Source organism: Podospora anserina, chromosome 1 (assembly GCF_000226545.1).
Source record: "Podospora anserina S mat+ genomic DNA chromosome 1, supercontig 1".
Classification (NCBI taxonomy): domain Eukaryota; kingdom Fungi; phylum Ascomycota; class Sordariomycetes; order Sordariales; family Podosporaceae; genus Podospora; species Podospora anserina.
In genome coordinates, this window is record NW_001914859.1 from 1,474,142 (window position 1) to 1,500,853 (window position 26,712).

Genomic DNA, 26,712 nt, shown 5'->3' on the forward strand with positions numbered 1-26,712 from the left:
GTATAGAGGGAGAGGGGGTCATTAGGAGGGGCCTGCATCTAGAGAGAGTGTGCTTACGGATGGGAGGAAGGGGAGGGGGAGGTGGATATACCAATATCCAGTGGTGCGAAACCTGGAAGTCGGCCACAAGTGAAAAAAAGAGACAAGTCTTCAGAACAGGAGTCCAGGCGCCGAAACGTCGCGAGAGAGTTCAGCGAGGCGAAGTGCTATGCGACTCGCCCCGCCTATCGAGAAGAAAATAAACGAGTGCCGACAAAAAAGGACAAAGATCATGAGGAGAAGTAGCCACCATGATAGAGAGCGAGCAGGGGAGTCTGTATATGATTGACAAGTATCAATCCGCTTTTGTATTCCACACGAGGGCAGACACAGAGAGGCGTTAGGGTTTATTCAAAAGAGGCAAGGTGGCAAGCATTAGGAGTTCGGGCCAACAGATATAATACAAAAAGTCTTACCTTTCTAGAGAAAACTAAAAAAAAAAATGTTGGACGTTGTGTGGACTTGCCGTGATTCGAGAATGCACTCAAAAGAGAGACCCGGCCTCATTTGACCTCAGAATCACATCATGTTAATCCAGACACGAAAAAAATAAATAGAAGCATCGGAAAGCGTCATGTATTGTTTGTCCTCCTATCATCCAAAATTGTTCAAAAACCAAAAAAAAAAAAAAAAAAGGAAAAAAAAAAAAGAAAAGACAACACCATTCAAAGTGGTTTATCCCCGCGTTTGCAACGAATTTAAATAATCAAGGACAATCAAGTCCGGCAAAGGATCGAGGAAGATGACCAGTCGCGTGAGTCGTGTCTTCCGCTGTCGTCTTCCAGGACTTCATTGTCCTTGCTTATCTAGGTTCGTTGCACCCACAGAGATTTCCAACTTGAATGGTGTCATGTAGATGGTAAAGACCATAGAATGAAAAACAGTAAGAGCAAGCTGTTCCCCCACCACCGCCAATCAAACCCAAACCCGCCTCTCCCAAGTGTATATACCATGTCGTTGATATGTTTTTCTGTATCATTCATGTCCCCCATCCCTAGTCTAAAAGATGAGTAGAGATCCCTACCTCCCGCCGACATGCTTAAGCCTATTCCTGGCTCTGGTGTGTGTCCTGTGTTCCTCATATACAACCCCCATGCCTTTTTTTTTTTTTTTCTTTTTTCTTGTTTTGCCTCAATCTCAGTCTTCTCAAGACTTCCACACATTCTCCCCCACGACACCTTCCAAAGGCGCCACACTAATAAAGCTCTCGCTCCCCGCCATCTTGTCCTCGTCCTCTCCATCATGGCTTCCTCCCCTTGGGCTCCCATGAGCACTGCCCTGCCAAGTAGCCAGCTCATCAACCTTCCTGATGCCCATGATGAAACAAACCATGCTCTTCGGCACCCACCGCCCAACAAAGCCATAGACACTCGCTCCCAAACCAACTCTCACTGTTGACGCAGTGATGGTGCCATCAATGACATCAAACACAGCATCGTGCAAGTTCTTGAGGCTGGATCCTCTCATACCCCTGATTCCAGTTGTACCAATAGGGGAGGTTGACTGAGAGACAAAGTTCCGGGCGTAGGTCTTTCGGGCGGCATCGGGCCAGTTGTGGGTTTGTTCGACACCAGAAGCAGTGATGAGACCTTGATTGGCACGACCGGCCGTGCTAGATTGGAACTTGGTGCCTTGAGCTGGGGTGAAACCAGTGAAGTCGAAGGTTCCGAGCTGCATGTGAGTTACGGGGACCTGGAGCGGGCGAAGCTCGGCGGCGAGGACTTCTGTGAAGGCTGAGAGGGCGGAGCAGATGGTTGCTTCAGGGGCATGGAAGGGAGGGTTGATTGAGGAGATGATAGAAGGCGTGAAAACCAACACCTTGGGGGAGAGGTCTTCCTTTTCTCTTTGCTTGCTGGCGTCTTTGGCGAGACTGCTTGCGAGCTCTGTTGGTGGAGGAGGAGGATGCAACCTGGCAGTGAGGATGGGGAGGAAAGCCTGAATAGTGACGATTGGCTGAAGAAGATGAGTCTTGAAAAGGTCGGCGAAGCTGGAGGGAGGGATGGTGGCGATAGGTGAAGTTTGATAGTTGAGGGAGGGGATGAGAATAACGGATTTAAGGTGAAGGTGGGACTTCTTGCCCTTGGGGATTGCCGCGTGAGGTTCTTGGAGGTAGCGGGCGAACTCCTCAATTGAAGCACCGACACGGGTAGGCTGTGACAAACATGTTAGCCAGGTGCAGAAATAGGGGAAAAGGAGACGGGCTTACATCATTGATATCCAAAGCAAACGACCGAATATCCGGCCTGGCCATCCCCTGAATCAAAAGTTCATCATCCCGCGTGTTGGCCACAATAAACACAATGAACCCCTTCCTCTCCAAATCCAGCGCCAACGACCTCGTCAGCGGCAACGCAGGCGAACCAGCAATAACCACAACCTCCAACCTCCCCCCACTCCTCGCTCTCTTCGCCTTACGGTGCTTCCGTAGCGACAAGCTCGCCTTATACGACTTGTAAACCACCGTCCCCGTAGCCACAACAACAATACCCGTTAAGATCTTATGCCTCGAAACCCAGTTCTGCACCCTCTCAAGGGCCCCAACGGGCACAGCAATCACCGGCGGCGGCGGCGGTGCCTGAGGGCGAAACGATTCGGGAACCCATTCTGGCAAGTTCGAGAGGGTATCTCTCAGTTTGTCCGCAGCCTTGTCGACCGATCCGTTGACAAACTCGGCGACGTCACCAGTATATCGTTTGGCGTCGTCCGGGATGTACGATAACTAGAACAAACCCAACCCCCTGCAATCAGCATAAACCAACCTCACACGACCACCACCAAAATGAGAACTCCCGAGCTCCACAAACGGGCAATACATACCAGCGTATCCAGAATCTCCTGGGGACTCGTTCCAGACATTTTGACAACTCTTTTCCCAACAGCACAATCCCGTCGTCTGTCTGTCTAGAGGTGGAGCGGGCGGGGTTTCCAGAAGAATAACAGTCAGAGCATGGGTAGTGGACGGCGGTGAGCTGTATCTATGTATGTAGGTACCTTGACGGAGAAAAGAAGGAGGGGCCCGAGTTTTGCCCTTTGTTATCGGGTATCAATGTTATCGCTCGCGCCCCCCCAAAGTACAACCGCCGACAGCCGAATGGGCGAGTCAACGCCGGCAACGTCAGAGCACCCAGCGGGGCTGCCCCTCACCTTGCGGGGCTGGCAGCTCAGGTACGGTTCCCAAACGGGCTAATGATCGCGAGCTTAAATAAATGTTCTAGACTCGAACTTCTCCAACTCGACGACAACACAGAGCAGAGAAGTCGTTAGGCTCGCGAAAGGAGGGGTTGGTTGGTATGGAATCTCTTTCGAAGGCCTAACTGGTGAATCATCTGATTCCGTTAACGACGTGTTATTTCATTCCTTGTTTTGTAGGTAGGTATAACGAATATCCATGTGTTCGCAGATGCTTCGGGCAGGAATGCCTTCCCTTCAACCAATGCTGGCGCATTTAAAGGTCAGCATCGAGAACTGCTCAGTTGAGCTCTGCCATCTGTCTTCGACCTAATCGAAATGGTCGAAGATAAACATGCACAGTATAACTTCCGTTCAAACAGAAAGCTCGTATCCTCCGGGCACAGGGCACTAAACCAGCTTTACTTTGTTATCCGATGCTGGGAAATGCTAAACATCCATGGCCTCGCTGTGCCGGTCTACAACAGTCAATATCCTATATAATACCACCCTCGGCGCCCGGTACCATCTTCCGTACCCATAACGATTGTAGACACCCCCTCAAACCCCCTTAAACGTCCTCCCCACAATCTCTCCCCCACAAACAACCTCCTTCTCCTTCTCGTTCAAAATGCTATTCCACATCCTCACATCCTCCAGCGTGATATTCCTTTCCGCCAGACTCCTCCTCAGTAAATCAATCTGTCCATTCCCTCCCCCAATCACATTCCCTGGCCCCCCACCCCGTTCTGGATCCCCAACAATAGGAGCCACAACCCCATCTCCTTGTTTCCCCTTTTCTCTCGACAACATTCCAAACCTCAGCCCCACCTCCGTGACTGTCACAATAATGCTGATAATAATCAGAATAATAATAATCCAGGTGATGTAGCTCATCTTGGAGTCGGCCACACTATCAGCGAGAATCTCGGACAAGTCCAAAAACACGCGGCACCGCTCGTTGAGCGTTTTGATACGTGGGTCGATTTCAAGGTACTCCCGGATCGCCACGTAGAGCGGGTGCAGCGTGGGCTCCGAGTCCCAGAAGAAGTTGGGTACATCGAGGATATTAGATGCTGAAGACAGAGTTAGTTGTCCGCCCAAAACGTTGTGATGGGATATGCTTACAAAGATTAATATCCACTCTCGACTTGAACAACCTCCCCAAAATCTTCACAATCTCCGTCCGGGTCATGTTGAGCTCCCCTGTCATAGCTAACCGCTTGGGCACATGCTGTGCGTCCGACATCGTCTCCGACATGCGCTCCTCAAAGAAACACAGCTTGGTACTCTGAGCGATAGCATGGCTAATCGTCAACTTGACCATGTGATCTGAACGCGGCAGCAGCGTGATCATGTCGTTGAATACACGCGGCCGCTTGACATCAGCGCTGTACTCGAAGTGGAACTCCTCCATCTCAAAGTCGGCCTCGTCCAATGGTCTCGTCGCAAGCGCAATGTTTGTCTCGTGCTCTGAAAATGCCAAATCCGCCAAGATATCCTTTTCTTGTCGCTCAGTAAAGTTCCAAAACACCACCACTCCGTACGAGAAGACAAACATCTCCGCAAAGTGCTTGGCATCTGGAACCAACCGATTGATGGGGTTCACCGTAATCTGTTCCACTTGGTGATCGTCCGGTCTCCCGATCGAGTCAGGTGCACTGCTCGCCTGTTGCAGCACCGTCCCCGTATCAGGACTTCCGCCCAGTCCCTGCGCACCATACGAGTACTCATCCCAGTACCCCTCATGTTCATCCCTCCTCTCACTCCTCTCAATCTCCAAATCCAGCACCGTCTTTCCCGTCCCTGGCGTCTTCAACACCGGTCGACTCCTTAGCCTATACCCATCCACACCAGGCAGCAATGGCAAGTGATAGACGATGTACAAGCAATCATCATACAGCTTCGTCTTGGCCTCATGTTTCGTCTTCAGAAACTCCGCCGTCTCCTTCACCTTGAACGCCTGAGCCGTACAATACGCCGTCAACCTCGAAACCTTCTCCCCTCTCTGCATCTTAGGCAGCCGCTCCGCATAACTCTTGCCGCGAATTCCGCCCCTCTTCCTCAGCACGTCTAATTCCTCGTCTTTAAGCGGTCTGTTCTCGTCTTCGCCGCGCAGTATCGACACCCGCCTAGCCGCCATCTCATCATCACTGACATCATCATCGACGGGAGCCTCAGGGAGAAGTACGAGCTTTTCGCTAACCTTCGTTGTGCGGGACGGGACCTGCTGGCCGGTTCGAGCAGAGGCGAAGGTAGGTACACCACTTGGGCGGCGCACATTGCGTGCTGGTCGCTGGCCTGGATGGCCTCGGGGCTGGCCGGAAGGAATATCTGATGAGTACTGAAGGATGTTGTCGACTGATACGAGACGGGTGCTCGGTCGCCCAGCGCTACCCATTGCTCCTGGTCGTTGTGTGCCATTGCGAGCTGATGGCCGTTCGCGGGAATCGGTGACCTGAGACAATCAACGGTTAACTTCATCATTGTCATCTGAAAAAGGTGGTTCCTTCCTACCAAGACCGACGGTGCTCGTTTTGAGGACGCCATTCCGCCAGATATCAGATGTCGCTGTATCTGTTCCCACTATCCGCCAGTTACCAGATTGAGCGGTGTAACAATCCCCCTTCACAAACTCTCGTGTATAACGGTTCTGAGTGCTGTCGTCAAAAGTCTGCAATCCTCCGAATAGTACAAAATGTCTTCACTTTTGATGCGCGCGGTGGTTGGTCCTTGCCGAATTGGATTGATGGGTAGTAACAAGGAAAATGGAGAAAAAGAAACGCCCAGAGATCGGCTCTGCAACGCCAAAGCCAAGCGACGTCATTGCGCCCAGGCCCCACTGAGCTCTCCGCAGGACCGCTGGGATCGACTCCCGAGGCTGGATTTGGCAGTTTGTCAGTGTAAGACAAATATGAAAGCTCCGGATGATCAAGTTTTCTAGCCAGTCTGAATGTAATGTAGCGAGATGCCTGCTTCTATATAGGGTATTCGGAGGATCACAGCTCTCAAGCATGCTGGATTGGTTCTCGTTGTTGTTATTTGGTTGGGAAAGCGTTCGCCCTGGACAAAATAATGGTGTTGTAAGTAATAACATGTGTGATAACTGTCAACTTATGCCAGTGATTTGGTCCATGACGTGCCCAGGCGCTGAGATACATGTTCAAAGACGCGTTCTAGAAAGCCATGGAGACGGACCTATGTAAGAAACTCACGTATATTCATTTCTTGCAGAAGCGAATATGTACTAGCTAGTTGCCTATCTGGCGTCGATATTCTCATTCTAAATCCGCAGAACCCAAGCTCTCAGACTCCCAACTCCAACTCACAAAAAGCAGCTTCAGGTATTAATTACCATTTCAACCCACAGTCTTGCCATTCTCCCGCCAACTTGAAACAGCCCAAAAATCTTGAGGAAAAAGAAATAGAAAGCACATAATCGGCCCCATCCCAAGTCTCACACAATCATGCACAGTTCACCAGACGCCTCTCCACAGTCCAGCAGGTCCTCACCAGTTCCCGAGCCTGTGCCTCCTCCAACTCCGCTTCCTCCCTGTTTTCCCCGGCCTTTACTCTCTCGGCTCTAGACATATGTATGTTCACTAAGCAAGACGGTAACCACCTTGGGTAGGTACATTACAAAGCGTTCAGTATTATGAGAAATAGGAACCAGAAATCTAGCCTAGCATACGGAATCAAAATGCAGAAAAAGATCAGAGAATGAGAATCTGAGGGCGTGTTTCCAACCTCGAATATCTTGTCCGACAGCAATGCCAACAAAATTCATCTCCTTCCAGAATCGCAGTCTCTGCCGTCTTGCCTTGCTGGGCAAGGATAGAATCAGCCGCCAGTCTTGCAACGGCATTGTTGCGTGTTTGTACAACACCTGTGCAAGGGGGCTGGTCGAGGAGCTCTTCCTGCGAACCAATGGAAACAGCATCCCAATACTTCAATGGCAATGAATGCCCGAACTGGCAATCCCGATGGGGGAATGATACGGTGTTGATCACATCCCTGTTTTGGCTCCTTTCAACACCAAGGACATCAATGTCCGCGACCCATCTGCCTTGGTCCTGCACCGAGACTGCTGGCTCAAGCAGAAATATCTCTTGGTCTATTTCTCCCTTGGGGCCCGGAGCCAAGGGCACTGTCCAGTTGGTGAACGAAAGCTGCAGCGAGGTTCCTTTGAAGTTGTCCTCACAGGTTCCGTCGAAAACATGATGAGATACTATCAGAGCATCGTGCCCGATTTGTCTTATACGAGGTTTGGTTGGCGACACGAGACATACCATCCACGTCTGGCCAACATTGCCAACCAGATGCCGAATGCCCAAGTTGAATGGGCTGGTACAAGGGTCGGAGAGCAATATGTCGGCGACATATATGGAGTCGTCCGAGCATAACGCAATGACATCCGCGAGATTCGCAAGGTCTATATCGAAGCGGCCGGACTCAAACATTGCTATACAGGTGAACAACTCCGCGCGTGTCATCTGTTTGAAATATTCCTCTGCAGATTTTTCAGCAGTATTGGGCAGACAGAACCATTTCGCGGCTGTCAGCGTGTGCTCGATGATTTGCAGCGACACGGTAGCTTGTGCCATCCTTTGGTAGACGTGGGCTGCAACTTCAAGGACTAGAAAAGACTGGAGCAGGTCGGGTGGCTGCCGAAACCCACTGCTAACCAAATAAGAGACAGTCCTGTCGGATTTGAGCTTCGCAATTGCCAGAGCTTTCCCAGTAACTGAAGATGTCTTCAGAGGCCAACAAGACGGGAGGGGAATCCTCCTTAGGCTCAACATCCATCGGATTAGAGAATGATTCGGTGGAAAATTCAGACTTCCAACTAGCTGTTTCTGTCCAATCTGTAGGTAATCCCGATTTATGGTCCACTGGCTCAGAAGATCCTGTGGGCGGCCCAGCTTCACAGTCGACTTGTTCAGGTTCTTGTGTATAGTTGTGTTCAGGGTTGTAGTTTACGTAGAGCCGCTCCCATCCCGGAGTCTCAGGGGAGGTCCCCTTGAAGGCTGTTGGCTCTGAGCATTTCCGTTTCCGTTTCCGTTTCCGTTTCCGCTCCCGACCGACGGCTGCCTCTGTCAGGTCATCAGAAGAAGAGTTTGTCTGATGTGTGGTTAGCTCTGTATCGACGTGCCACGCCAAATATCTCTAAGGGTACATTGCGATGTGAGTGCCAGGTGAAAGATTTATGAGCCAATCCGAACATTTCTACCTGCAAACACCTTGTTTGTTCCAGCTGGTATAGCGCCTTTTGCCGACTGGCAAGCAAAAATACCCATGACAACATATTCTTTGAGTCCAGATAAGTCCACGTGCAACCATCTGGCATATCGCTTTCTAGGGATGTAATCTTAGCTCAACGCGCCATAGTGTTGGGTTTGCCCAGCAATATGATCCTCGATTGGATGTATCGTCGTCCATTCAATATATCTCTGGCCTCGAATGTAAGACCGGTACGTGATTATTGCATTCTGGGCTTTCAGATCCAGGTGTGGTGAAGTGGCAACTTGGCGCAGGTAGTGAATTCCGGCACCAATGGTTATGCCGCAGCAGAGAGCCTGCATAACACGGGGGTTACAAAGCCCAAAAATTCTATGTGCTCGCCGCGGCGAAGAGAACCCCCCAGGAGGCCCCTTTTTCGTCTCCAGCCGTATTTGATAAGTATTACTGCGGAATATTTCTCTTTCCCGTCGAGTTCTGTGACCACCGAGCAGAGCCTTGAAAGCCATGATCTAGGTGCGCGACCGGATTTCACATGGCTCAAGACCTTTCCCAATTCTGCGAACCATGTCATGGCGGCTTCAAAGTCGGTGTATCCAACCTCCCCCCGGCGGAACAAAGCCCGGAGAGCAACAGGCCAAAGTTGAGGCATGTAAATGCGACTCAGCTACTCGTGGCTGTGGACTGTGACCGGAGCACCGTAATATTTTAAATGAGACAGGGCGAGGGACCATTGGGTAAAGCTTTCGGAGGATTCGCCCCTGTATTCCAGTCCAAGGCTCAGGACTGCCAAGTTGGGGAAGAGGTCGTCAGAAAAAGTAACTTTGGTAGCCTCAGCCTGAAAGACAAGAAGATTGGGGAACAAAGTTCCAAGCCGATATGCCCCTCAATACCGATCGATCGCAGGCCTGCTGAGGAGTGTTATGGAGGAGTTTCTCAAACACCTCCATCGCCAGAGTCCAGGTAATGACGGCAGTTTCGTACGTGGATTTACCTTTAGGGTAAGGAATGTTGAGGTTCTGGGCGATCAAATCGAATTGGGAATGTTGGAACTTCATCGAGGCTTCTGCCCTCCTCAGCCAAGACCGTGCGCTCGCATCCCAAGATGCTAATTCGGTTCTCGTATAAGCTTATTGAGACTTCAGGTTCGTGTGCGGGTTGACGAGTTTTCCACTCTCAAGGTCGGCTTTGACAGTCCGTATTCTCTTCTCGACCAGCTCAACCCGTATCGACGTGGCTGCCTTGGCCTCCCAAGCATCTGCGAGCATGCAGTCCAGTAGAAAGACACCAATTAAGGAAGGCCCAGATGTCGCAGCAGCCCATATAGAGGTACAGTCCGCTCCAATGAAAGGTTGAAAAGGGCCATCTCTCTCTGATCCCTGGGGGTTGATACCAGAGCGGGCCAAGATTTCGGGACGCGACTACCAAAAGTCTTGAATAATCTTGGTGTTTCGGGAACGAGCTCATGGAAAAGAAAGCCGAGCTTACAAGCCGTTCGATGGATTTCGCCTTTCTCTGCTTCGTGTTTTCTTTTGAGTGTCAATGCCAAGCCGACAGGATGGTACTCAGGCGAAGGTGCGCAACGCCACAGCGAAAAGTCCAGGTTAATATTGACCAAAGCAAGAGTGTTTTCGATTTGGACGGCGACCCGGGACACGTTGAGCTTGCCTAGAGAGTTCATGACTGCTTATGTATAGGTATGTGGAAGTCCAGATGCGTAGCGTTTGTGCTTGAACAAATGGGTGCCCAAGCTCCCTGTTGATATCAGTCCAAGGCTGGACAGCGGGCTTGTTCAAGGAGGGTCGCAAAACGTGAAGCCTTCGTTCCCTACAATCGAATAAAGCAACCGGAGAGCAAGATGAACAAGTGTCTCCATATACTTTTAGTTTCCTCGTTCAGAGAAGAAGTCCAGTCCATCTCGACGCAAAGAGACACCAAGATTGCTGCCCAACACATAGCCTTGCTGCGAGCCTCATCTGCAAGAGTACTAGAATCGCGGGGCGTGCATTGTGTGACTTGAGCTCCTTACCATTGCTTGTTGAAATAGCCCATACTGCTCTATCATTTTGACTATATTTAAAGATATCCGACGAGCCCGTCGAACTCTCGTACGTGCTGAAGCTGAGTTGACCACACTGTTTCCACATCGGTAGCGCATGAGTGCGAAAATCCAAGGGCTTGAATCAGTTATGAAGAGCATATTAGGAAGATGTTCGGTATAAGCCAGACCAGTTCGGTATCTGACGAGTTGAGAGACGACAAAGCTCTACTATTAGATTCAAATTGTCGGTTTCTGATGATGGTTGGGTGTACGAAAACAAAATATCATGGACATTCATCCGAGAAGTCCATGACAAAGGCACTGTGATACTGGGATGGGAGATATGGGAGAGAAGCTGGAACCACTCCCGCTAAGCATTACGCTAATGCAGCCTACGCCGCTAAGCCTTACAACAGACTGGGCACCGGAGCCTTCCATCCTTCATTTCACGATGAATCATCCTCACAACTACCCACCAGTGCCACCATCTTCGTCATCAATTTGGAAATTTTCGGACAGCGATAAAAGTGAAGAACACAAGCATAATTCCAGATGCCCATTGGGGTAAAGTCTATCTTTGTAACTGCAAAAGCGACCTCGGCCGGAGTGGCAAGAGCTGGTGTTTTCAGACCGCCGGGCCGGCACGCGACCCTAACCCTAGCTCTTAAATCCAGGCCTTGTAGCGCCGGGTAAAAGCTTCCCCTTCAAAAGACTGCGGCAAATGCCAAGAGATATTACTCATGCGGCGAACTTTCAACCCATCTTATTACCATCACTCAAACCTTGGTCTTTTCTTGGGCAGCACTTATCTAGCCGGTGGACGGTATTCTCCTGTCAAGTTTTCTTCTTGTCCAACTGCATTTTTGCAAAAGAAATTTTCTACGTTTCAAAGTCGCTGTATTTCAAAAAGCGCACCCCCCCGAAAGGAAACTTTGTTTGGCGGGGCAAATTGGAGCAGCGCCCAAAATTCCACCGCTACAGTCAAGAGGATACAACCTTACGACTGAAAACATGGCCGAAGTAGTTCCACAACCCCAGGGAAGCTCGAGCCGTGGAGGAGGATCAGGAGGTAGAGTTCGGCGAGGGCGTGGCTGGAGAGGAAGGCATAGAGGTGGTCGTGGAGGGTCCAATGCCAACGCATCCGGAAGTGGAAATGGAAATGTGGAAGGGGGCCAGGCGACTACGGCAACAACTCAACCATTACCACCACCAACTGCAGTACCTACACCAGTACCGCAGCAACCAACAGGTGTAGCATCTCAACCAATCGTTTCAGATGCCTCAAGTTCGCATCAAGAGGGCCAACCAGGCAGAGGGCGAGGAGATAGGGGCAGGGGAGGTCGGGGCAGAGGCCGTGGTCGCGGAGGCGCGGCTCAAAGATCAATAGTAACCTCCCATCGTGGAGGTCGAGGACCGCCATTTTCAGCACCTCGACAAACCGACTCTTCATCATCCCAGTCACAGTCACAGATACGACATGGGTTCAACCTTGGTGCTGTCGAGTTTGTCCCTGGTCAACCAGTCTCCGTCACTACCAACACACGGGGTCCTGGAGAAATCATACCACCCAGATCTGCCCCTGCTCCTAAACCGGTCATGGAAAAATCAACAGCAGAGGACCTTCCCACACGTATTCACGAGGACATCGACAATGGGCAGTACGAATGTGTCATCTGCACCAGCGAGGTTGTCCGATCTTCCCGAGTTTGGTCTTGCTTGATCTGCTGGACGGTTACCCACCTTCACTGTGTCAAGAAGTGGCACAAAAACCAAATGAAACAGAAGGAGGAAAACCAAAGCCCTAACCAACCCGACGGTTGGCGCTGTCCAGGGTGCAACTCCAATCTGTTGGAAGACCCAGCATCATATCACTGTTGGTGTGGGAAAGAGTTTGACATGAAAGCAATTCCTGGCTTGCCTCCTCACACATGCGGACAGACCTGCTCCAAGCCTAGAGCTACATGTCCACATCCTTGCTCCCTGATGTGTCATGCCGGACCATGTCCGCCATGTACACTCATGGGCCCAGCACAGACCTGCTTCTGCGGCAAGAACACTGTTACCAAACGGTGTAGTGAGACTGACTACACGAATGGATGGAGCTGCCAAGAGGTGTGCGGTGATTTCCTTCCATGTGGGGAGCATACCTGCTCCCAGCCTTGCCATCCAGGCTTATGTGGCGCTTGCGACGTTCCCATGCCATCAACGTGCTATTGCGGCAAGGAGCGGAAAGAGATACCTTGCAACCAGAGAGACGACATTTTGGAATCGTTCAACTATGGCCAGCTCGATGACGAAGAAGAGTGGTTTGAGGGATCATTCCAATGCTCAAAAGTCTGCGGCAGAAAGTTTGACTGTGGACATCACACTTGTCAAAAGCCCTGCCACCCGCAAGATGAAGAGACATCTCATTGCCCCCTTTCGCCCGACATGGTGTTGAGCTGCCCCTGTGGAAAGACACCGCTTGCTTCCTTACCCGCCGAACCCAGGACGTCGTGTCAAGACCCCGTCCCGCGATGCGACAAGCCATGCGATAAGATCCTGGCTTGCGGTCATCATTGCCCGGATAAGTGCCATACTGGTGCATGTGCCCCTTGCTTCCAGAGTATGGACGTCTCCTGCCGTTGCGGCAGGGTCACCAGCCGTTCAGCGTGCCATCTAGGCTGTGTTGAACCACCACAATGCTTCCGGGTGTGCAAAGCGCAGCTCAACTGTGGAAGACATGAGTGTGGAGAGCGCTGCTGCTCGGGAGAGAAGAAGGCAGCGGAAAGGCGGAAACAGAAGCGGGCTGTCAACGAGAATTACGAGCCCGAACATATCTGCCTACAGGTTTGTGGCCGGCTGCTGAAATGCAGTAAGCACACATGCCAGCAACTATGTCACAGGGGGTCTTGCAATGCTTGCCCGGAGGCTATCTTTGACGAGATCAGCTGCTCTTGCGGGCGAACTGTATTGCACCCTCCGCAACCATGCGGAACCAGACCGCCAGAGTGCCGATTTGACTGTCGCAGAGCGAGGCCATGCGGACATCCTGCAGTGTCCCATCAGTGTCATCCAGACGATGTGGCTTGCCCCAAGTGCGCCTTTCTGGTGGAAAGGCCTTGTATCTGTGGCAAGAGGATTCTCAAAAATCAGCCTTGTTGGTTTGAGGATGCTAGGTGCGGACTGCCTTGTGGGAAGAAGCTGAAATGCGGAGCCCACGAGTGCAGGAAGTCGTGCCATAAGCCCGGGGAATGTGAGGATGCTGAGGTAGTTGGTTCTCATTGCACGCAGTTATGCGGAAGGGCAAGAAAGTCTTGTGATCACACCTGCGTGGACGAGTGCCATGCCCCTTTTCGTAAGTTTACAGCCTTATATTTTTATGTGCCCAAGGACATTGCTGATACAGTCACAGCTTGCAACGAGGACAAGCCGTGTCAATCCATGACATTCACCACCTGCCCTTGCCAGCGGCAAAAGAAACAAATTCGGTGCGGTGCAACTCGCTTCAACTCGGGGCCAGATAAACACATCACTTTAAAGTGTGATGACGACTGTCTTCGACTGGAGCGGAATCAGCGGCTTGCCGACGCGCTCAATATCGACCCTAATCACACCGACGATCATGTGCCGTATGCCGACAAGACCTTGAAGATGTTCCGCGAGAATATTACCTGGGCTCAATCACAAGAACGGGAACTTCGCATGTTTGCTGCAGACCCAGAGTTGAAGCGTATGCGTTTCAAGCCTATGGCCAACCACCAGCGTGCCTTTTTGCACTCACTAGCTGAGGACTATGGTCTTGATTCCGAGTCTCAAGATCCTGAGCCTCACCGTCATGTTTGCCTTTTCAAGACACCACGGTTTGTGTCTGCTCCCAAAAAGACCCTGGCTCAGAGTCTTCGCCTAGTTAAGACCGCTGCCGCCACTGCCGCTGCTGCTGCTGCCAAACCAGCCACTCCCGCCAATAGCCAACCCTCACCGCAGGCATTCAATGCCCTCTTACTCACCACACCTCGGTTTGGACTTACAGTCGAGGAGGTCGATCGAGCCCTGGCCTCAGACATTGCGGCCGCGGCACGTTCTGGTCCGGCACTCAGCTTCACGACCAGCTTCCTCCCCTCGGAAGACATTGTGATCAAGGCCATCCCTAATTTCACGACCGCAGCTATTGCAACGTCCATGGCACCAACACCACAGGCAGTTCAGTCAGTTCTGAAGGATCTCAAGTCTGCTGTGGCAAGAACTATCTCAAAGGCAGGGTTGGCAAACGGGGTGGTACTGTGCCACGCAGACAGTTCGCTCAATGTTGTTAGAAGAGAAGGAGATCAGGCTGCTGGTGCTGATGGATGGAGTGCTGTTGCTAGCAAGGGGACATGGCGGCGAGCTCCTAGTGGGAAGGTCGCTCCTCCTGTGGCGAGCAGCAGCAGAGCTGGAGGTGGCTTCTTTGCGTTGAGGAAGCTGGAGCTGAGGAAGAAGAAGGTTGAGGAGGAAAAGGCGGAAGTTGAGGAGGATTGGGAAGCGGCAGCAGAGAAGTTGGAGGGTGGAAGCAGCGATAAGGAGAATGAGGTTGTCAAGACGAGCAGCGAGGATGAGCTGCAGGGGCATCATGATTCTGAGCAGGAGCAGAGTTCTCTGGTTGCCACTGATGCTTAAACCTACAAGCTTACGATATCAGTGTCGATTGATGATTGTAATGTATGAAATATCATGTTGTATATTAATTGACATCCTTGGACCAGTTGCAATCTTGCTTTCAGGTGTTGTTTGGATGAGCCGTGGATCTCCAGTACAATAAACCATCGTTCCCAAAGCCTTGAAACAATTCAATCCCAAAAGAACCAAAAGTTCATGCACTCAATCGCCGCTATTGAAACCCGTACCAAGTAAAAAGATGCGCATTCCACACGCCCCTTATTCCCTTCCCGCCCATCCCATAGCCCATGTCTATTATTAGTCCTGCTATGATCACCTCACGCTTCACCCTTTGCCGCTCTGTAACGTGACAAAGTGTCATTCTAGAACTCTCAAAGTTACCCCTTGTTAACTAACTGATCTTCTCAGCCAGGACAACTGATTTACCTCCGGCGATGAAGTGACCTTTCCAGAACCGAAGATCCCGTCAAAATCTCCTGTTTTGGCCCCTATCCAATATCATGCTATGATCGCCTTCCCACACATAACCAACTCACTCAAAAGTCTCATGTTCCAAAACCCAAGGCAACACTTCGGAGTAATTCTAGAAACCAAAAATCATCCAATGACTTCTCCCTTGCCTCTCCCCCTCAAACTCAACTCACCAATCCCAGTCCCCAATCCCCTCTTTCTCTGCCGCCCACTACCTCATGCCCCTCACCCCAGATTTCCCCATTTCATTATTCCCAGCAAAAAGCAAATGCACTTGCGTAATCCAACCTGCGTGGCTTTCTTCAAATCCCAAAGCAGCAAGCAGCAGCCCTATACCAACCCTACTATAACCTTTTTATATCTCCGCCACTGTCACTCCCCCATCCCACCATCCAATAATCCCCCCGCAAAGCCACTACCGAGCTGAACACACAAACCCACCACCCCATCCCGAGACGAGACACACATCCCCAATCCATTCCTCGCTTATTCTTCAAAGCTGCGCAACTTGCTCACCTTGCGAACCGAACGCAAGGGACCGACTATGGACCGCCGCATTGGGAAGTCCCGCCCAGCCAATTAATATCTAACCACCCACACACGACACAACCTCAACAGCCGGCAAGTATCGCCAACTAACTAGGAACTATCATGTTTGGGATAGAGCACTCCACCTTCATGCTCCCTCTATCACCTCACCAGTTTCGTTCCTGCCCGTGATCCGACTGTCCGGTCCCGAGAAAATGATCCTGGTTGAAAACTCTTGTCCGTACAATAATCACACACCCGTAGCAAATGACCACCAGTGGTTCCAATCTTTTCTTTCATATTTTTTTTGTCTTGTACCTCTTGAGTTTTTGTATATCTAGTAGTAACCTTTCGCCTCTCTCTTCCGCAAAAAAGGTTAGGGGGGTATCACTATGTTTTGTGTCTCCGTTTCCTCTCACCGTTTCTGTTGTTGTCCCGTCTGTCATGACGTAGACCTCAAAGCTCATCCTTCTCGTCCTTCTCCCTCCTTTCCCTCACAACCCTGTTGATAAACTCGGCAATGGCCTCGAAATACCCTTCTTCAATCACACTCGAGTTGTGATCTCCCCCAGGCAGCGGCTTCCAAATCTTGACCGGGGCGTTGCTCAAGTCATAGAGCTTCTTCATATGGATTGGACTTTTCAGCGTCAGCGTATACTTCCCAACCCACAAGCCGAGGCAAAGTACTCACGGAACAATCTCATCCTGCAACCCACTCAAAAACAGCGTCGGCACCTTGATCCCCCCAATCAACCCATCGCTTCCCCACACCTGATGGCACAAATACGCCAAATACTTGGCCGGCGGCATAATACTCGGGATCAGCTTCCTCATGCTCAAAAAGGTATTCTCCAGCACCAACCCCACAATATCCCCTCCCTTCCCGCCCTGGGACTGGTTCTTAGCCACCAGCTTGATCCCCACCGCACCCCCCAAACTCTGACCATACACCACAATCTTGTGGTTTCTCGTCTCGGCCCTATCCCTCAGGTAATCCAATGCCGTCTGGGCATCCATGTTCAACCCTGATTCATCAGGCGTACCAGTGGAGATGCCATATCCTCGGTATTCAAGCATAAAGACGTTGCACCCCGTGGCGGCGATGAGCATACGGGCGATGGGGAGACGATGACCAATGTTACCTGCGTTGCCGTGGAACATAAGCACGGTCACGTCCGAGTTGGGGTTGTTTCGCCGAGGGCCCCGGATGTAAAAGGCCGAGAGCTTCTCGCCATCGTTGGTGGGGATGATGAGCTCTTCGTAGTCGCTGAAGTGGTATTGGCTCGGCCGGGGCACGTCAGTGCGGGCGTTGGCGGGGATGGAGGCCGGGTAGATTAGTGCTCTGAGAGGGGAAGATGAGGTTAGGATGACGTTATCGTTGAAATCGGGGGGGCGATGGAGGATATACTTTTGCTTGAAGTACAGGAGAGCTGTCAGCAAGGCTGCAAGCCCCTACATGCCAGGAAACAATTGGTTAGTTATGAGGACTGGATATCAGAAAGTGTTTCTCAAAAAACTTGCCCCCTGAGCCAGTCTGCGCGGTTGGCGTTGCAGCCATTCAGGCACTGGGCGGGAGAGGCAGGAGGAGTATCGGGTCATACAGAAGTCGCGATGGCTGGCAGGCGCATGTAGCCCGCTGCGGTGCTCATCAACGAGAGTGTCTGCTGCACGAGAGGATTGCCTGCAGACGATGACGACTCGTGAGGAGACGAGGACATGATGAGGTTTGTTGACGTTTGGGCAGCGGGTGCCAGTAAAAAAGGGCGGGTGGGTATGGCAGGTTAGGTACAGCAAATGCCCAGCAAAGCAGGGACCCTTAGCTATCCGAGCTTATTTAGGAGAGACGAGGCGGGAGTGGATGCGATGGGCGAAACAAACAGGGGTTGGGAGACGTTGTTGTGAGCAGTGAGTCTCACGGGCAAGGGGGGCTCAAATTGAGACAAGGTGATTTGAGATGGAGAGTCAAAATGCAGATGCAGCAGGAGCAAAGTGGAAATATGCCTGCAGCTCCAAATCTACCGCTGGACATGCAGTCTTTTTGGGCATGATGTAATTTTACCTCAACCGAGCAGATCTGCCGCTGATTGCCGTCCGCACTCTCCAACTGAAGCCAGCTCAACCCGGCCGGGCCAGCTGTTCGGCCGTCCTCCACCTGGCCCGCCTGTCAGGCCGAATTGAACGGGCCCGGCCTCCCGCTATCGTCCGAATTTCTTTTTTTGTTGAGGCCTTCGAGATGTTCTACTCCCTCCCTTGCTCTTCGCCTTGCCCAGAGCTCAGAGCTGACAGTCATGACGGCCACAGTGGCATCGTGGAGGGGTTTCAAGCTTATCGATTGCAACCTTGGAATTGCTGTCAGGTTGCCCCGACCCCGGACCCGAGAGGCCGATCTGACAGGGAGTGGGGGGGTTAACAACCAAGCCACGACCAGGCTTTAAACCAACCACACTCTGTGGCTTGTGGGAATGCCATCTCAAAATCCATCCATCCAGCGCCGGCACTGTTCAGGAGGCAGGTGCCTGTTGTCGCGCGCGCGAACGGGCCCCTCGCATTGGATTGTGCCACTGTTCATGCAACTCGTTTGCGATTCAGGCTGGCTCGATCACTGGCTCGTACCAATCGGCAGGAAGACGTCGCGCCAGGTCTGAAACAGGAGACGACTGGATAAGGGGCAAAGGTTGCAACACCCGACGGCGTGCTTCAATCGGCTTGACAGCTTCTCCAGTTCAAGAGCTCAAGCTCTTGATGGAGTAAGCGCTGCCGAATTGCTCTAGAAGCATCAAGGCAAACTCAATTCGGGGGCTGCATTGACGAATTGAGTGCCTGTGCGCGCTGTTCCTGAGCTAGGCCGCGGTGAATCCACCGAACCGCCTCACGGGTAAGCCCCCACCTGTTTAGCTGCGTTTGGGTACAAGAAGACTGCCCAAACGACATCATTCTGGGCCTCTCTGCATGAAGGGTTTTTTGCTGGTCCTTGATGTCTGTATTGTGGCCGCGAAGAAGGCTGGGTTGCCCCTTTTCCTTTATCTCTTTTGAGCAATACTCGGGACTGATCACAGGTCAGATGAACCGTCATCTATGCAAGAAGTGGTGTTGTGCCGGCATTGGCTTCTCTTTTTTAAATGAATTGAAACGCGCTTCGAGCTGTCTCCTGACCAACCAAAGACGCGCTTCAAGTCAAGTTTCGTGTTGAGGATGCAGTTTGTTGTGCCACATCTCCCCGCTTTTCGAACCCGGAGGGGTCATCTCCAGCGGTTCTGTCAGCCACTCAGGGCACTGTGTAGCAAATCGGGACAAACGGGCAGCTCCGCAACCAAGAGCGGGTGGAGGGGCTGCTGTGGCTCGTGGGTGGGCTCGTGGGCTGCGGGACTGCGGGCCCGGCAACAGGGCAACCCAGAGACTAGCGATGCATCGGCGCCCAAAAACCTCCAACCAAACACCAGTCCAAGCCATCCAAATTCGACTTTTTCCTGTTGACAGCGCACACAAATTTTTCTTCGAATCCCACGATTCCAAGCCGGCCACGAAGACCGGACTCCCGTCGACTACCGTGGATCGGCATCACCAGCCCGCTAGCCCCCGCTGTTGCTAGTGCGCCGTTCTACAGTTCTGCCCGTCAGCTTCATCCGCTCTCATTCGTGCCCAACGGCGCAGCGCAGCAGCAAGCAGAGCCCACTTTGTTGACAATCCTGAGGGACGCTCGCTGTATGTACAAACCGGACCCTCAGCTCGCCCCAACACAGCCCCATCTCTACCCTGTGCCGCCGCATACTCTCTACCCAGGCCATCCGTACCTGACAGAAGCCCACAAGGCCCGTCCGAGACCCATTCTTCATCTCTTCAGTTCTCTTTTCTTCACCGCACCCCCAACACTAAGAGCCCGGGCAACAGCCTCCTTTGCCTCGTCTTCACCGTCCTGGAACGATTGGACAGAACTCGACCTGCTTGCAACTGCCAGCTAACAGCCAGAAGAGCCGCCTCCGAGACCACCGACGGCAGGGCAACAAGCCGCTACACATTTTGCAGACTCTGCACCACCAATTGGACCAACCCCGAGGATACCAAGGGCCAACTGACACCATGGTTTCCTTTTCGTGCGAGGTAAAGTCATCATGTCTCTATTCCTTCATGCTTCATCCCTCCGTCGTCCATATCGGATACTGCTGCCGTTGAGACCAAACACAGCTTCAACGGCCGTGTGTGTGTGTGTGTGTGTGTGTGTGTGTGTCTGTTGATTCCCCAATTGTCACCCCTCCCCCTTGTTGGTGTGGTCTGTTTTCACCCCCCATGACCATCCCGAAGGGCAATCTCAACTGACATCACACACTGCCGCACACCACCCACCTCCACGGGTCACGGCGGCCAACACTGGTCACCCACCCTGGCACACCACCCCTCCTTCCCGCACCCCTCCCCCAGTATTGATCAAGCTGATCCCTCCCTCCCTCCTTTGCCCTGTTGCTTGTTTTCCCACATCGCCACGAGAACACACACACTGCCGTCCATATCTTCCCCGCGCTCCCCAGACACCCACCAATTAGTCTTGCTTTCACCCCGCTCTATATCTAACCATTGCTTTTGCGACTCTGAACAGGCCTGTGGAGACATCTTCACCAAGAAGAAACTCGACCCGCACCGCAACCGCTGTCGAGGTGCTACCTTTACCTGCATCGACTGTATGGTACATTTTCCTGGCACAGAATATCGCTGGCACACGGTACGACGACCTGGTCATGTGTGTTACACCAGCAGAGCTGACTGGGACACAGAGTTGTATGAGTGAGGAACAAAAGTATCAGGGTGCCCTCTATAAAGAGAAGAAGCCAAAGCAGCAACAACACCAGCAGCGCGTTCCCCCTCTTGCACCACCTCCTCCACCTGCCGCCATGGCTCAACCAGCATATGTTGAATCAGTCGCCGAGGAGGACAACTGGAAGAATTACGAGCAACGCAGTGACGATGATAGCCGTTCCATCAACCTTCCGGAAGCGCCTACCCCGCCTTCTGCCGTGGACATGGGAGGCAACGTGAATGTCTTTGATTTCATGGTCGACAACCCCACGCCAACCGCTTCCAATGTTTCGCTTCCCCTTCCCGTCCCTACTCAGGTTCCAACAAACGAGGAGATGTCCCTCGTGCGGTTTGACCCGGAGGCCAACGGCGGCGACAACTTCGAAGACCATGCCCTCATTCACCAAGAAAATGGTGCTGTAGCCTTGAACCAGTTCCAGACACCCGCGCCAAAACAGCCCCGGAGAAAGACCAAGGACAGCGAAAGTAGCGTCAAGAAAGACAAGAAGCGCAAGAGACTACACATCGAAACCGACCAGGTCATGATCGATGCCCCACCAGTAATGCACTCCGGGTTGACTGGTGGCTTGAAGGGTCTTATGAGCAGGTCGTCCGTATTCCCACCATCTCCAGACTATTCTGGAGACAATATTGCGACACCAGCAAGTCCTTTGAAGAAGACCAAGTCGTCCAAGCATCACCACAAGTCCCTTGCGCGCACGACAACCGAGTCTTTGAGCAACGGCCTGATGGCCATGATTGCCGGACCTTCCAAGACGAAGTTGTCCAAGAAGAAGGCCAAGACCAGCTCCAGCTCCAAGGACTCCAAGAAGAAGAGTTCCAGCTCCAGCAGCCCCAAGCGCCTTGAAGGCGGCAAGGAGCCAAAGCTCCTCGAATACCGACCTGGATCCAAGGATAGCAAGGAGGGTGATGTGGCCAGTGGCCAGATGGTCATTTACAAGCCCGCCGCCGACCACTTTTTGAGCCTCGTTACCAAGGGTCCCGAGAGTGAGAAGGGATGCAGCGTCAACAAGGCACTTAAGAGGTACCACCGTGAGCGCAGCAACTCGGGCGTCAGCCTCAGCAAGTTGATGGAAGAGAAGGAGTTGTTCAAGACTCTGCGGATGAAGAGGAATGACCGGGGAGAGATTGTGTTGTTTACCATTTGAAGCGTTAGCATGGTGTCTGAGAAGCGTGTATGCATATGGGAAACGGGTAGCATCCGGGGGCTCCAGGGCATGGGGCCTGGGTAATAACATCATTCCGATCTGGGAGTTAAGTGGCGAGGCATGATGGGCATATTGTGGGCATACGGTTTTTCTTCTTCTTCTCTTGATGATACCTCTCGGCGATGGACGTGATGCATTCTTTTGGTCGTTTCCTTTTCTCTCACACGGGGTGCAAAGTCGCAGACTCACCTTGATTTCTTTTGTGGTTTGGTTGACTGGGGGTTTCTTCATCTTTTCTGGTCCGCGCAAGCTGGCTATTTCTCTCTTCCTCTCTAATCTCTCTAATAGAAGTGGGAGCGAAAGAAGATGGATTGCTTGGTGGACCCTGGTGGTTTTTACCGGTTTTCTAATATCCTGATTTCCATCTTTGTGTTTTGTTAGGTTAAGTTTTCGATTGCAGTGTTCCTTTCTTGTATTATTTTACAATTTGAGGAAGAGAAGAAAGGGAGACTAAGGACAAGCAAAACTAATGGTGGTGGTGGTGGTGGTGGTTGAAGGGGGGGTTACTTGATACCTTTTCTTGCTGTACTGCCATTTTTTTTCTCGGGAAGAAGAATCAGGATAGATGTTTTTATTTGATTGGAGTGAATATCTGGGGAGGCTTTTTTGATTGCTTTTGTTTTTTCTCGACAGTGGTTTTTTTTATTTTTTTTATCTTGTGTGAAATCTATGATTGAAGTCGTCTTTAGCAGATGTATAACGTATTTTTATACTTGAGTTGTTGCAATTCAAAACAAGCAGAATCATTACTAGTTGAATTTTGAACCATGTCTCAAACAACCCGAGGTGTCCAAACTTGATATTAGTAGTTACTAGTCTTCGCTTCCCTCAATCATACACATCATTTATTTACATGACAGCCCCTGTTTACATTACGCTTTCCCTTTTTTCCCCACCAAAACCATCATGTCTAGTGAACATGCACCATCCTCAGCGGCAAAATCTTCTGCCCCATCGCCTCCCTCCTGCACAACGGACACTCTGGCTTCTCCCTCACCCAATCCCCGATGCACTCCCAGCAAAACACATGCCCGCAGCTCGTCACCGCCGGGTCCTTCAGCTCCTCCAGACAGAGCGTGCACTTCCTGGGATTGTAACCCTTTATCCAAGCCATTTGCTTCCCGTCACTGAGATCATACCTCGGCTTCGTCCCCCCTTTCACCAACGGGGTGTGAGTCGTCCTGGCAATCTCCGCCAATGAGCGCTGGTTCTGGGGAGCGGGGGCCGAGGTGTCAAGGAGGGAGGTGTTGAGGGCGTAGGCGTTGTCGTCCAAAGAGACTTCAACGGGGCCGGAGGGAATGTACCGGTCTGATGATGTGGGGATGTCGTCTATATTTGACGAAGGGGAGGAAGACAGTTGTTGGGAGAGGTGGAGGTAGGTCCTGACGAGCATTTGGGTGACGAGGAGGACGCCGAGCACTTCGTAGCCTCCGCGACCAGAGTTTTGGCTTGCTCCTGGGGTGTCGGGGATGCGCTTGGTGAAGATGTAGCGGAGGCCGAAGAGCCGCTTGGAGAGGGAGTAATACGCGCCGGTGAAGTAAAAGGTTGCGAGGGTGATGGCGTGGATGTGGGCTGGGTTGGTGAGGGAGGAGAGGTGGGTTAGGATGTAGCGGAGGGCGCGGGCTTCAGAGGTGGGTTGGCCTTGTTTTGTTGTGTCGAGGCCGCGGGTGGTGAGGGTTGTCAGCCGGGTGGTGAGAAGGCGGCGGAGGGAGGAGCGGAGTTTGGGGAGGAGGAGGGTGAGGAGGTAGGGGGTTAGTGTTGAGGTTGCGATGAAGCCTGCTCGGCGGGAGAGGGAGGGGAGAAGGGGGCCGGGTTGGGAGGTGGGTTTGGGGGGGATGTGGGAGTCGGGGTAGGTGGTTGCTTGTTGCTGCGAGGGAGGAGAGGGGGGCGCTTCGACTTGGACAAGATCGCAGTATTCTTCTCCGAGCGTGCGGTTGCCGATTAGGGTTGTAAGGCAGAGGTAGAGGGCATCGCCTATTGTGCGGGTCTCGGTCGCCCAGGAGTGGGCAGATCGGGCGCCGCGGAGACGGCGGTGGAGGTCGGAGATCTGGTTGGTGAGGAGGCCTTGGAAGTAGGCGTCTTTTTGGTGGGCGCGGATGATGTCTGGCGCGGCAGCGTATGGGTATGGAGAGCTTGTGAGAGGCGGTGGCGGCTGCGATTTGGGGGGCTGTGACGCCATTGTGTCTGTCGCAGTTGAATATGCAGAAAGGTGTTTGCTTGCAGCGCTCAGCGCATTGCCTGGTTCCAAAAAAGTTTACAGTCGAAGATGCGATGGCGCGTGAAGAGAAATGGTCGTGGTGTTGATGCTCGGCTTTGGAGTCTTGGACCTCGGTGAGCTCTGGGTCTACGCACCGGTATCCCTGTCCCTGGATGCGGACGCAACAGGGGGGCCGTTTCGGGCTTAGACTTAGGGGGTCCCCACATGCCCCAACGTCCAGGCTGACGTCGGTCTCCAAAATTAATTACAGGGGGCACAGGACAGCACGCGACGGATGTACGTACGAATTATTCAATTCGAAACACGATTTTTCTTCCCCTTCAGCTTTTATAGTCGTTGACACAGTCTCTCGCTTTTGCTCTTTGTTTACTTACCTCGCCCTTCTTCGACACTTCTCGATGCCTGTGGTAAAGGCATCACCAGAAGACAGGCACAATGGACGGTGACCCGGCGGTTGAGCCGCAGCTCGATGCTTTCAGCTTGGCCTTCCCACTGCCCTACCGAGTAGCAATCATCGTGATTCTGGGTATGCCCTGCCCTTTGAACTTGCTGTGAAGCTCTCCTTTTCTAACGTTTTACTACAGCCGTGTGGGGATGGGGTCTCAATCTCCATTTCCTTCACATTCGTCGAATCGATGTGCCCTCTTTGATCCGCTACCCGGGCAGGTCGAGCTCGGCCCAACTGACCCATCACCATTCGACCTACCGCATCGCCTCCCTCCTCTCCTCCGCCTCCGGCCTGTCGATAGTGATCTTCTGGATGCTGACGCGAGGAGATCCTCAGCGTGTGATCGACTACGACTGGATTCCCATGACCAACCTGCTCGTTATCGCCCTGCTCTTCTCCGTCCCGCTTCGCAAACTCTCGGTATCCCACCACGGAAGAAGTCGACTCCTTAGGACTTTGAAGAGAGTTAGCGTTGGAGGTCTGGCCGAGGCAAAAGACGGAAAGTTCGGGGACATCCTGCTTGCCGATGTGCTCACCAGCTATGCCAAAGTGCTGGCCGATCTCTTTGTCTGCCTTTGCATGTTCCTCACTAGCAATGGTTCTGCTACTGCCAGACCGGATCGGGGCTGCGGAGGTGATGTTCTTGTCCCCGTGATAATGGCTGTTCCAAGCGCCATTCGACTCAGGCAATGTCTGATCGAGTACGTTCGTGTTCGGAGCGCTCCTTTGAGAGAGGCTACAGGGTGGGGTGGTCAACACTTGGCCAACGCCGCAAAGTACTCAACTGCTTTCCCAGTCATTGTCATCGGTGCCATGCTGAGGAATCAGACCGAGGCTTCACCTGGCCTGTCCCGCGCGTGGATTGCCGCTTGTCTGCTGAATTCCTTCTACAGTTTTTACTGGGATGTTGCCAAGGATTGGGATCTGACTCTCTTTTCTGATGCACGGGAAAGAAACTCCCCCGACCATCCGTACGGGTTGAGGAGGAGGTTATTGGTGCATAAACCAGGGGTTTACTACGCTGTTATTGCGTTGGACCTGACTTTGCGGTGCACCTGGATGATCAAGCTGAACCCCAGTCTTGACCAAATCAGCAACTTTGAAAGTTCCATCTTTCTCATTCAGTTTCTAGAGGTGTTTAGACGCTGGATATGGATTTTCTTCCGGGTTGAGACGGAATGGATTAGGAACAACCCAGTTGGGCTGGACGCTGAGGATATTCTTCTGGGAGACTTTCAAGGAAACAAGTACGAAGACGAGGACTGAAGAGGTGGCTCTTCGGCAATACACTTACATCATGACTAAGCGGAGATGAATAAAGTCGGCTGACTTTTATTCTTGGGTACAGGCTGGTATAGACTGGAATGTGAAACACGGCACATATGTATCATGGAGCAGGCGTTCGGGCAGCGTTTGGATTAGGTATGGACTGGTACTTTTGATGATGACCTCACATTATGCTAATATGGGCCAGCGAGATATCACATAGCATGATCTGATCAAATTAACATCCCAACTTCGAAAACATTTTTCGGCATCTGACCTTTTATGCTGGACTCGGAGGCCGCGAAGGCTCGACTCGTCAAGGGCGCCGCTCCGCTTAGTTTTATTGATCCGGACAAAGACCTGATGGTGTGGTTGACCAACTCCAACAAAGACGAGGACCGAAGAAGTTCCGTCACCCGCAGCTAGCCCTTGGTATGGTTGAAAGGGGTCAGGTGTGGCTGCGCGGCATCGGGGTTTTCCGTTTCTTTGTCGTGATGCTGCAAAGTCCCGGCAGTCTGGTTTGGACAGCCACGCGAGATTTCCGTGTCCGCTTTCGACCACTTTTATCTCAACCATGTCCCTTGTCTCGGAAAACGTGGTTCAATCCGATCAACTATGCATGACATGTTTGACACGACATAGG

At 52.2% G+C, this 26,712-nt stretch overlaps 9 protein-coding genes across 9 annotated transcripts; 3 read left to right on the forward strand and 6 right to left on the reverse strand.

Moving 5' to 3' along the window:
• Positions 1-1,185: 1,185 nt before the first annotated feature.
• Positions 1,186-2,854, reverse strand: PODANS_1_4100 (uncharacterized protein; the record flags this gene model as incomplete). The annotated part of the gene is made up of 3 exons (XM_001912578.1): positions 1,186-2,190; positions 2,246-2,758; positions 2,804-2,854. 3 exons carry the CDS (start codon positions 2,852-2,854, stop codon positions 1,186-1,188), a joined length of 1,569 nt encoding a protein of 522 aa, XP_001912613.1.
• Positions 2,855-3,768: 914 nt separating this feature from the next.
• On the reverse strand, positions 3,769-5,757 carry PODANS_1_4110 (uncharacterized protein; the record flags this gene model as incomplete). Its single annotated transcript, XM_001912579.1, has 3 exons — positions 3,769-4,283; positions 4,336-5,665; positions 5,725-5,757. 3 exons carry the CDS (start codon positions 5,755-5,757, stop codon positions 3,769-3,771), a joined length of 1,878 nt encoding a protein of 625 aa, XP_001912614.1.
• A 1,163-nt stretch (positions 5,758-6,920) lies between these two features.
• PODANS_1_4120 (uncharacterized protein) lies at positions 6,921-8,009 on the reverse strand (the record flags this gene model as incomplete). The annotated part of the gene is made up of 1 exon (XM_001912580.1): positions 6,921-8,009. One exon carries the CDS (start codon positions 8,007-8,009, stop codon positions 6,921-6,923), a length of 1,089 nt encoding a protein of 362 aa, XP_001912615.1.
• A 1,269-nt stretch (positions 8,010-9,278) lies between these two features.
• On the reverse strand, positions 9,279-10,126 carry PODANS_1_4130 (uncharacterized protein; the record flags this gene model as incomplete). The annotated part of the gene is made up of 3 exons (XM_001912581.1): positions 9,279-9,553; positions 9,620-9,811; positions 9,871-10,126. The coding sequence occupies 3 exons, from the start codon at positions 10,124-10,126 to the stop codon at positions 9,279-9,281; spliced, it is 723 nt and encodes a 240-aa protein (XP_001912616.1).
• A 1,371-nt stretch (positions 10,127-11,497) lies between these two features.
• Positions 11,498-15,121, forward strand: PODANS_1_4140 (uncharacterized protein; the record flags this gene model as incomplete). Its single annotated transcript, XM_001912582.1, has 2 exons — positions 11,498-13,823; positions 13,881-15,121. 2 exons carry the CDS (start codon positions 11,498-11,500, stop codon positions 15,119-15,121), a joined length of 3,567 nt encoding a protein of 1,188 aa, XP_001912617.1.
• A 1,455-nt stretch (positions 15,122-16,576) lies between these two features.
• On the reverse strand, positions 16,577-17,838 carry PODANS_1_4150 (uncharacterized protein; the record flags this gene model as incomplete). The annotated part of the gene is made up of 3 exons (XM_001912583.1): positions 16,577-16,757; positions 16,812-17,572; positions 17,722-17,838. The coding sequence occupies 3 exons, from the start codon at positions 17,836-17,838 to the stop codon at positions 16,577-16,579; spliced, it is 1,059 nt and encodes a 352-aa protein (XP_001912618.1).
• Positions 17,839-20,197: 2,359 nt separating this feature from the next.
• Positions 20,198-22,077, forward strand: PODANS_1_4160 (uncharacterized protein; the record flags this gene model as incomplete). The annotated part of the gene is made up of 3 exons (XM_001912584.1): positions 20,198-20,218; positions 20,712-20,834; positions 20,902-22,077. 3 exons carry the CDS (start codon positions 20,198-20,200, stop codon positions 22,075-22,077), a joined length of 1,320 nt encoding a protein of 439 aa, XP_001912619.1.
• Positions 22,078-23,047: 970 nt separating this feature from the next.
• Positions 23,048-24,316, reverse strand: PODANS_1_4170 (uncharacterized protein; the record flags this gene model as incomplete). Its single annotated transcript, XM_001912585.1, has 1 exon — positions 23,048-24,316. One exon carries the CDS (start codon positions 24,314-24,316, stop codon positions 23,048-23,050), a length of 1,269 nt encoding a protein of 422 aa, XP_001912620.1.
• A 474-nt stretch (positions 24,317-24,790) lies between these two features.
• PODANS_1_4180 (uncharacterized protein) lies at positions 24,791-26,069 on the forward strand (the record flags this gene model as incomplete). Its single annotated transcript, XM_001912586.1, has 2 exons — positions 24,791-24,881; positions 24,940-26,069. 2 exons carry the CDS (start codon positions 24,791-24,793, stop codon positions 26,067-26,069), a joined length of 1,221 nt encoding a protein of 406 aa, XP_001912621.1.
• Between the last annotated feature and the right edge of the window lie 643 nt (positions 26,070-26,712).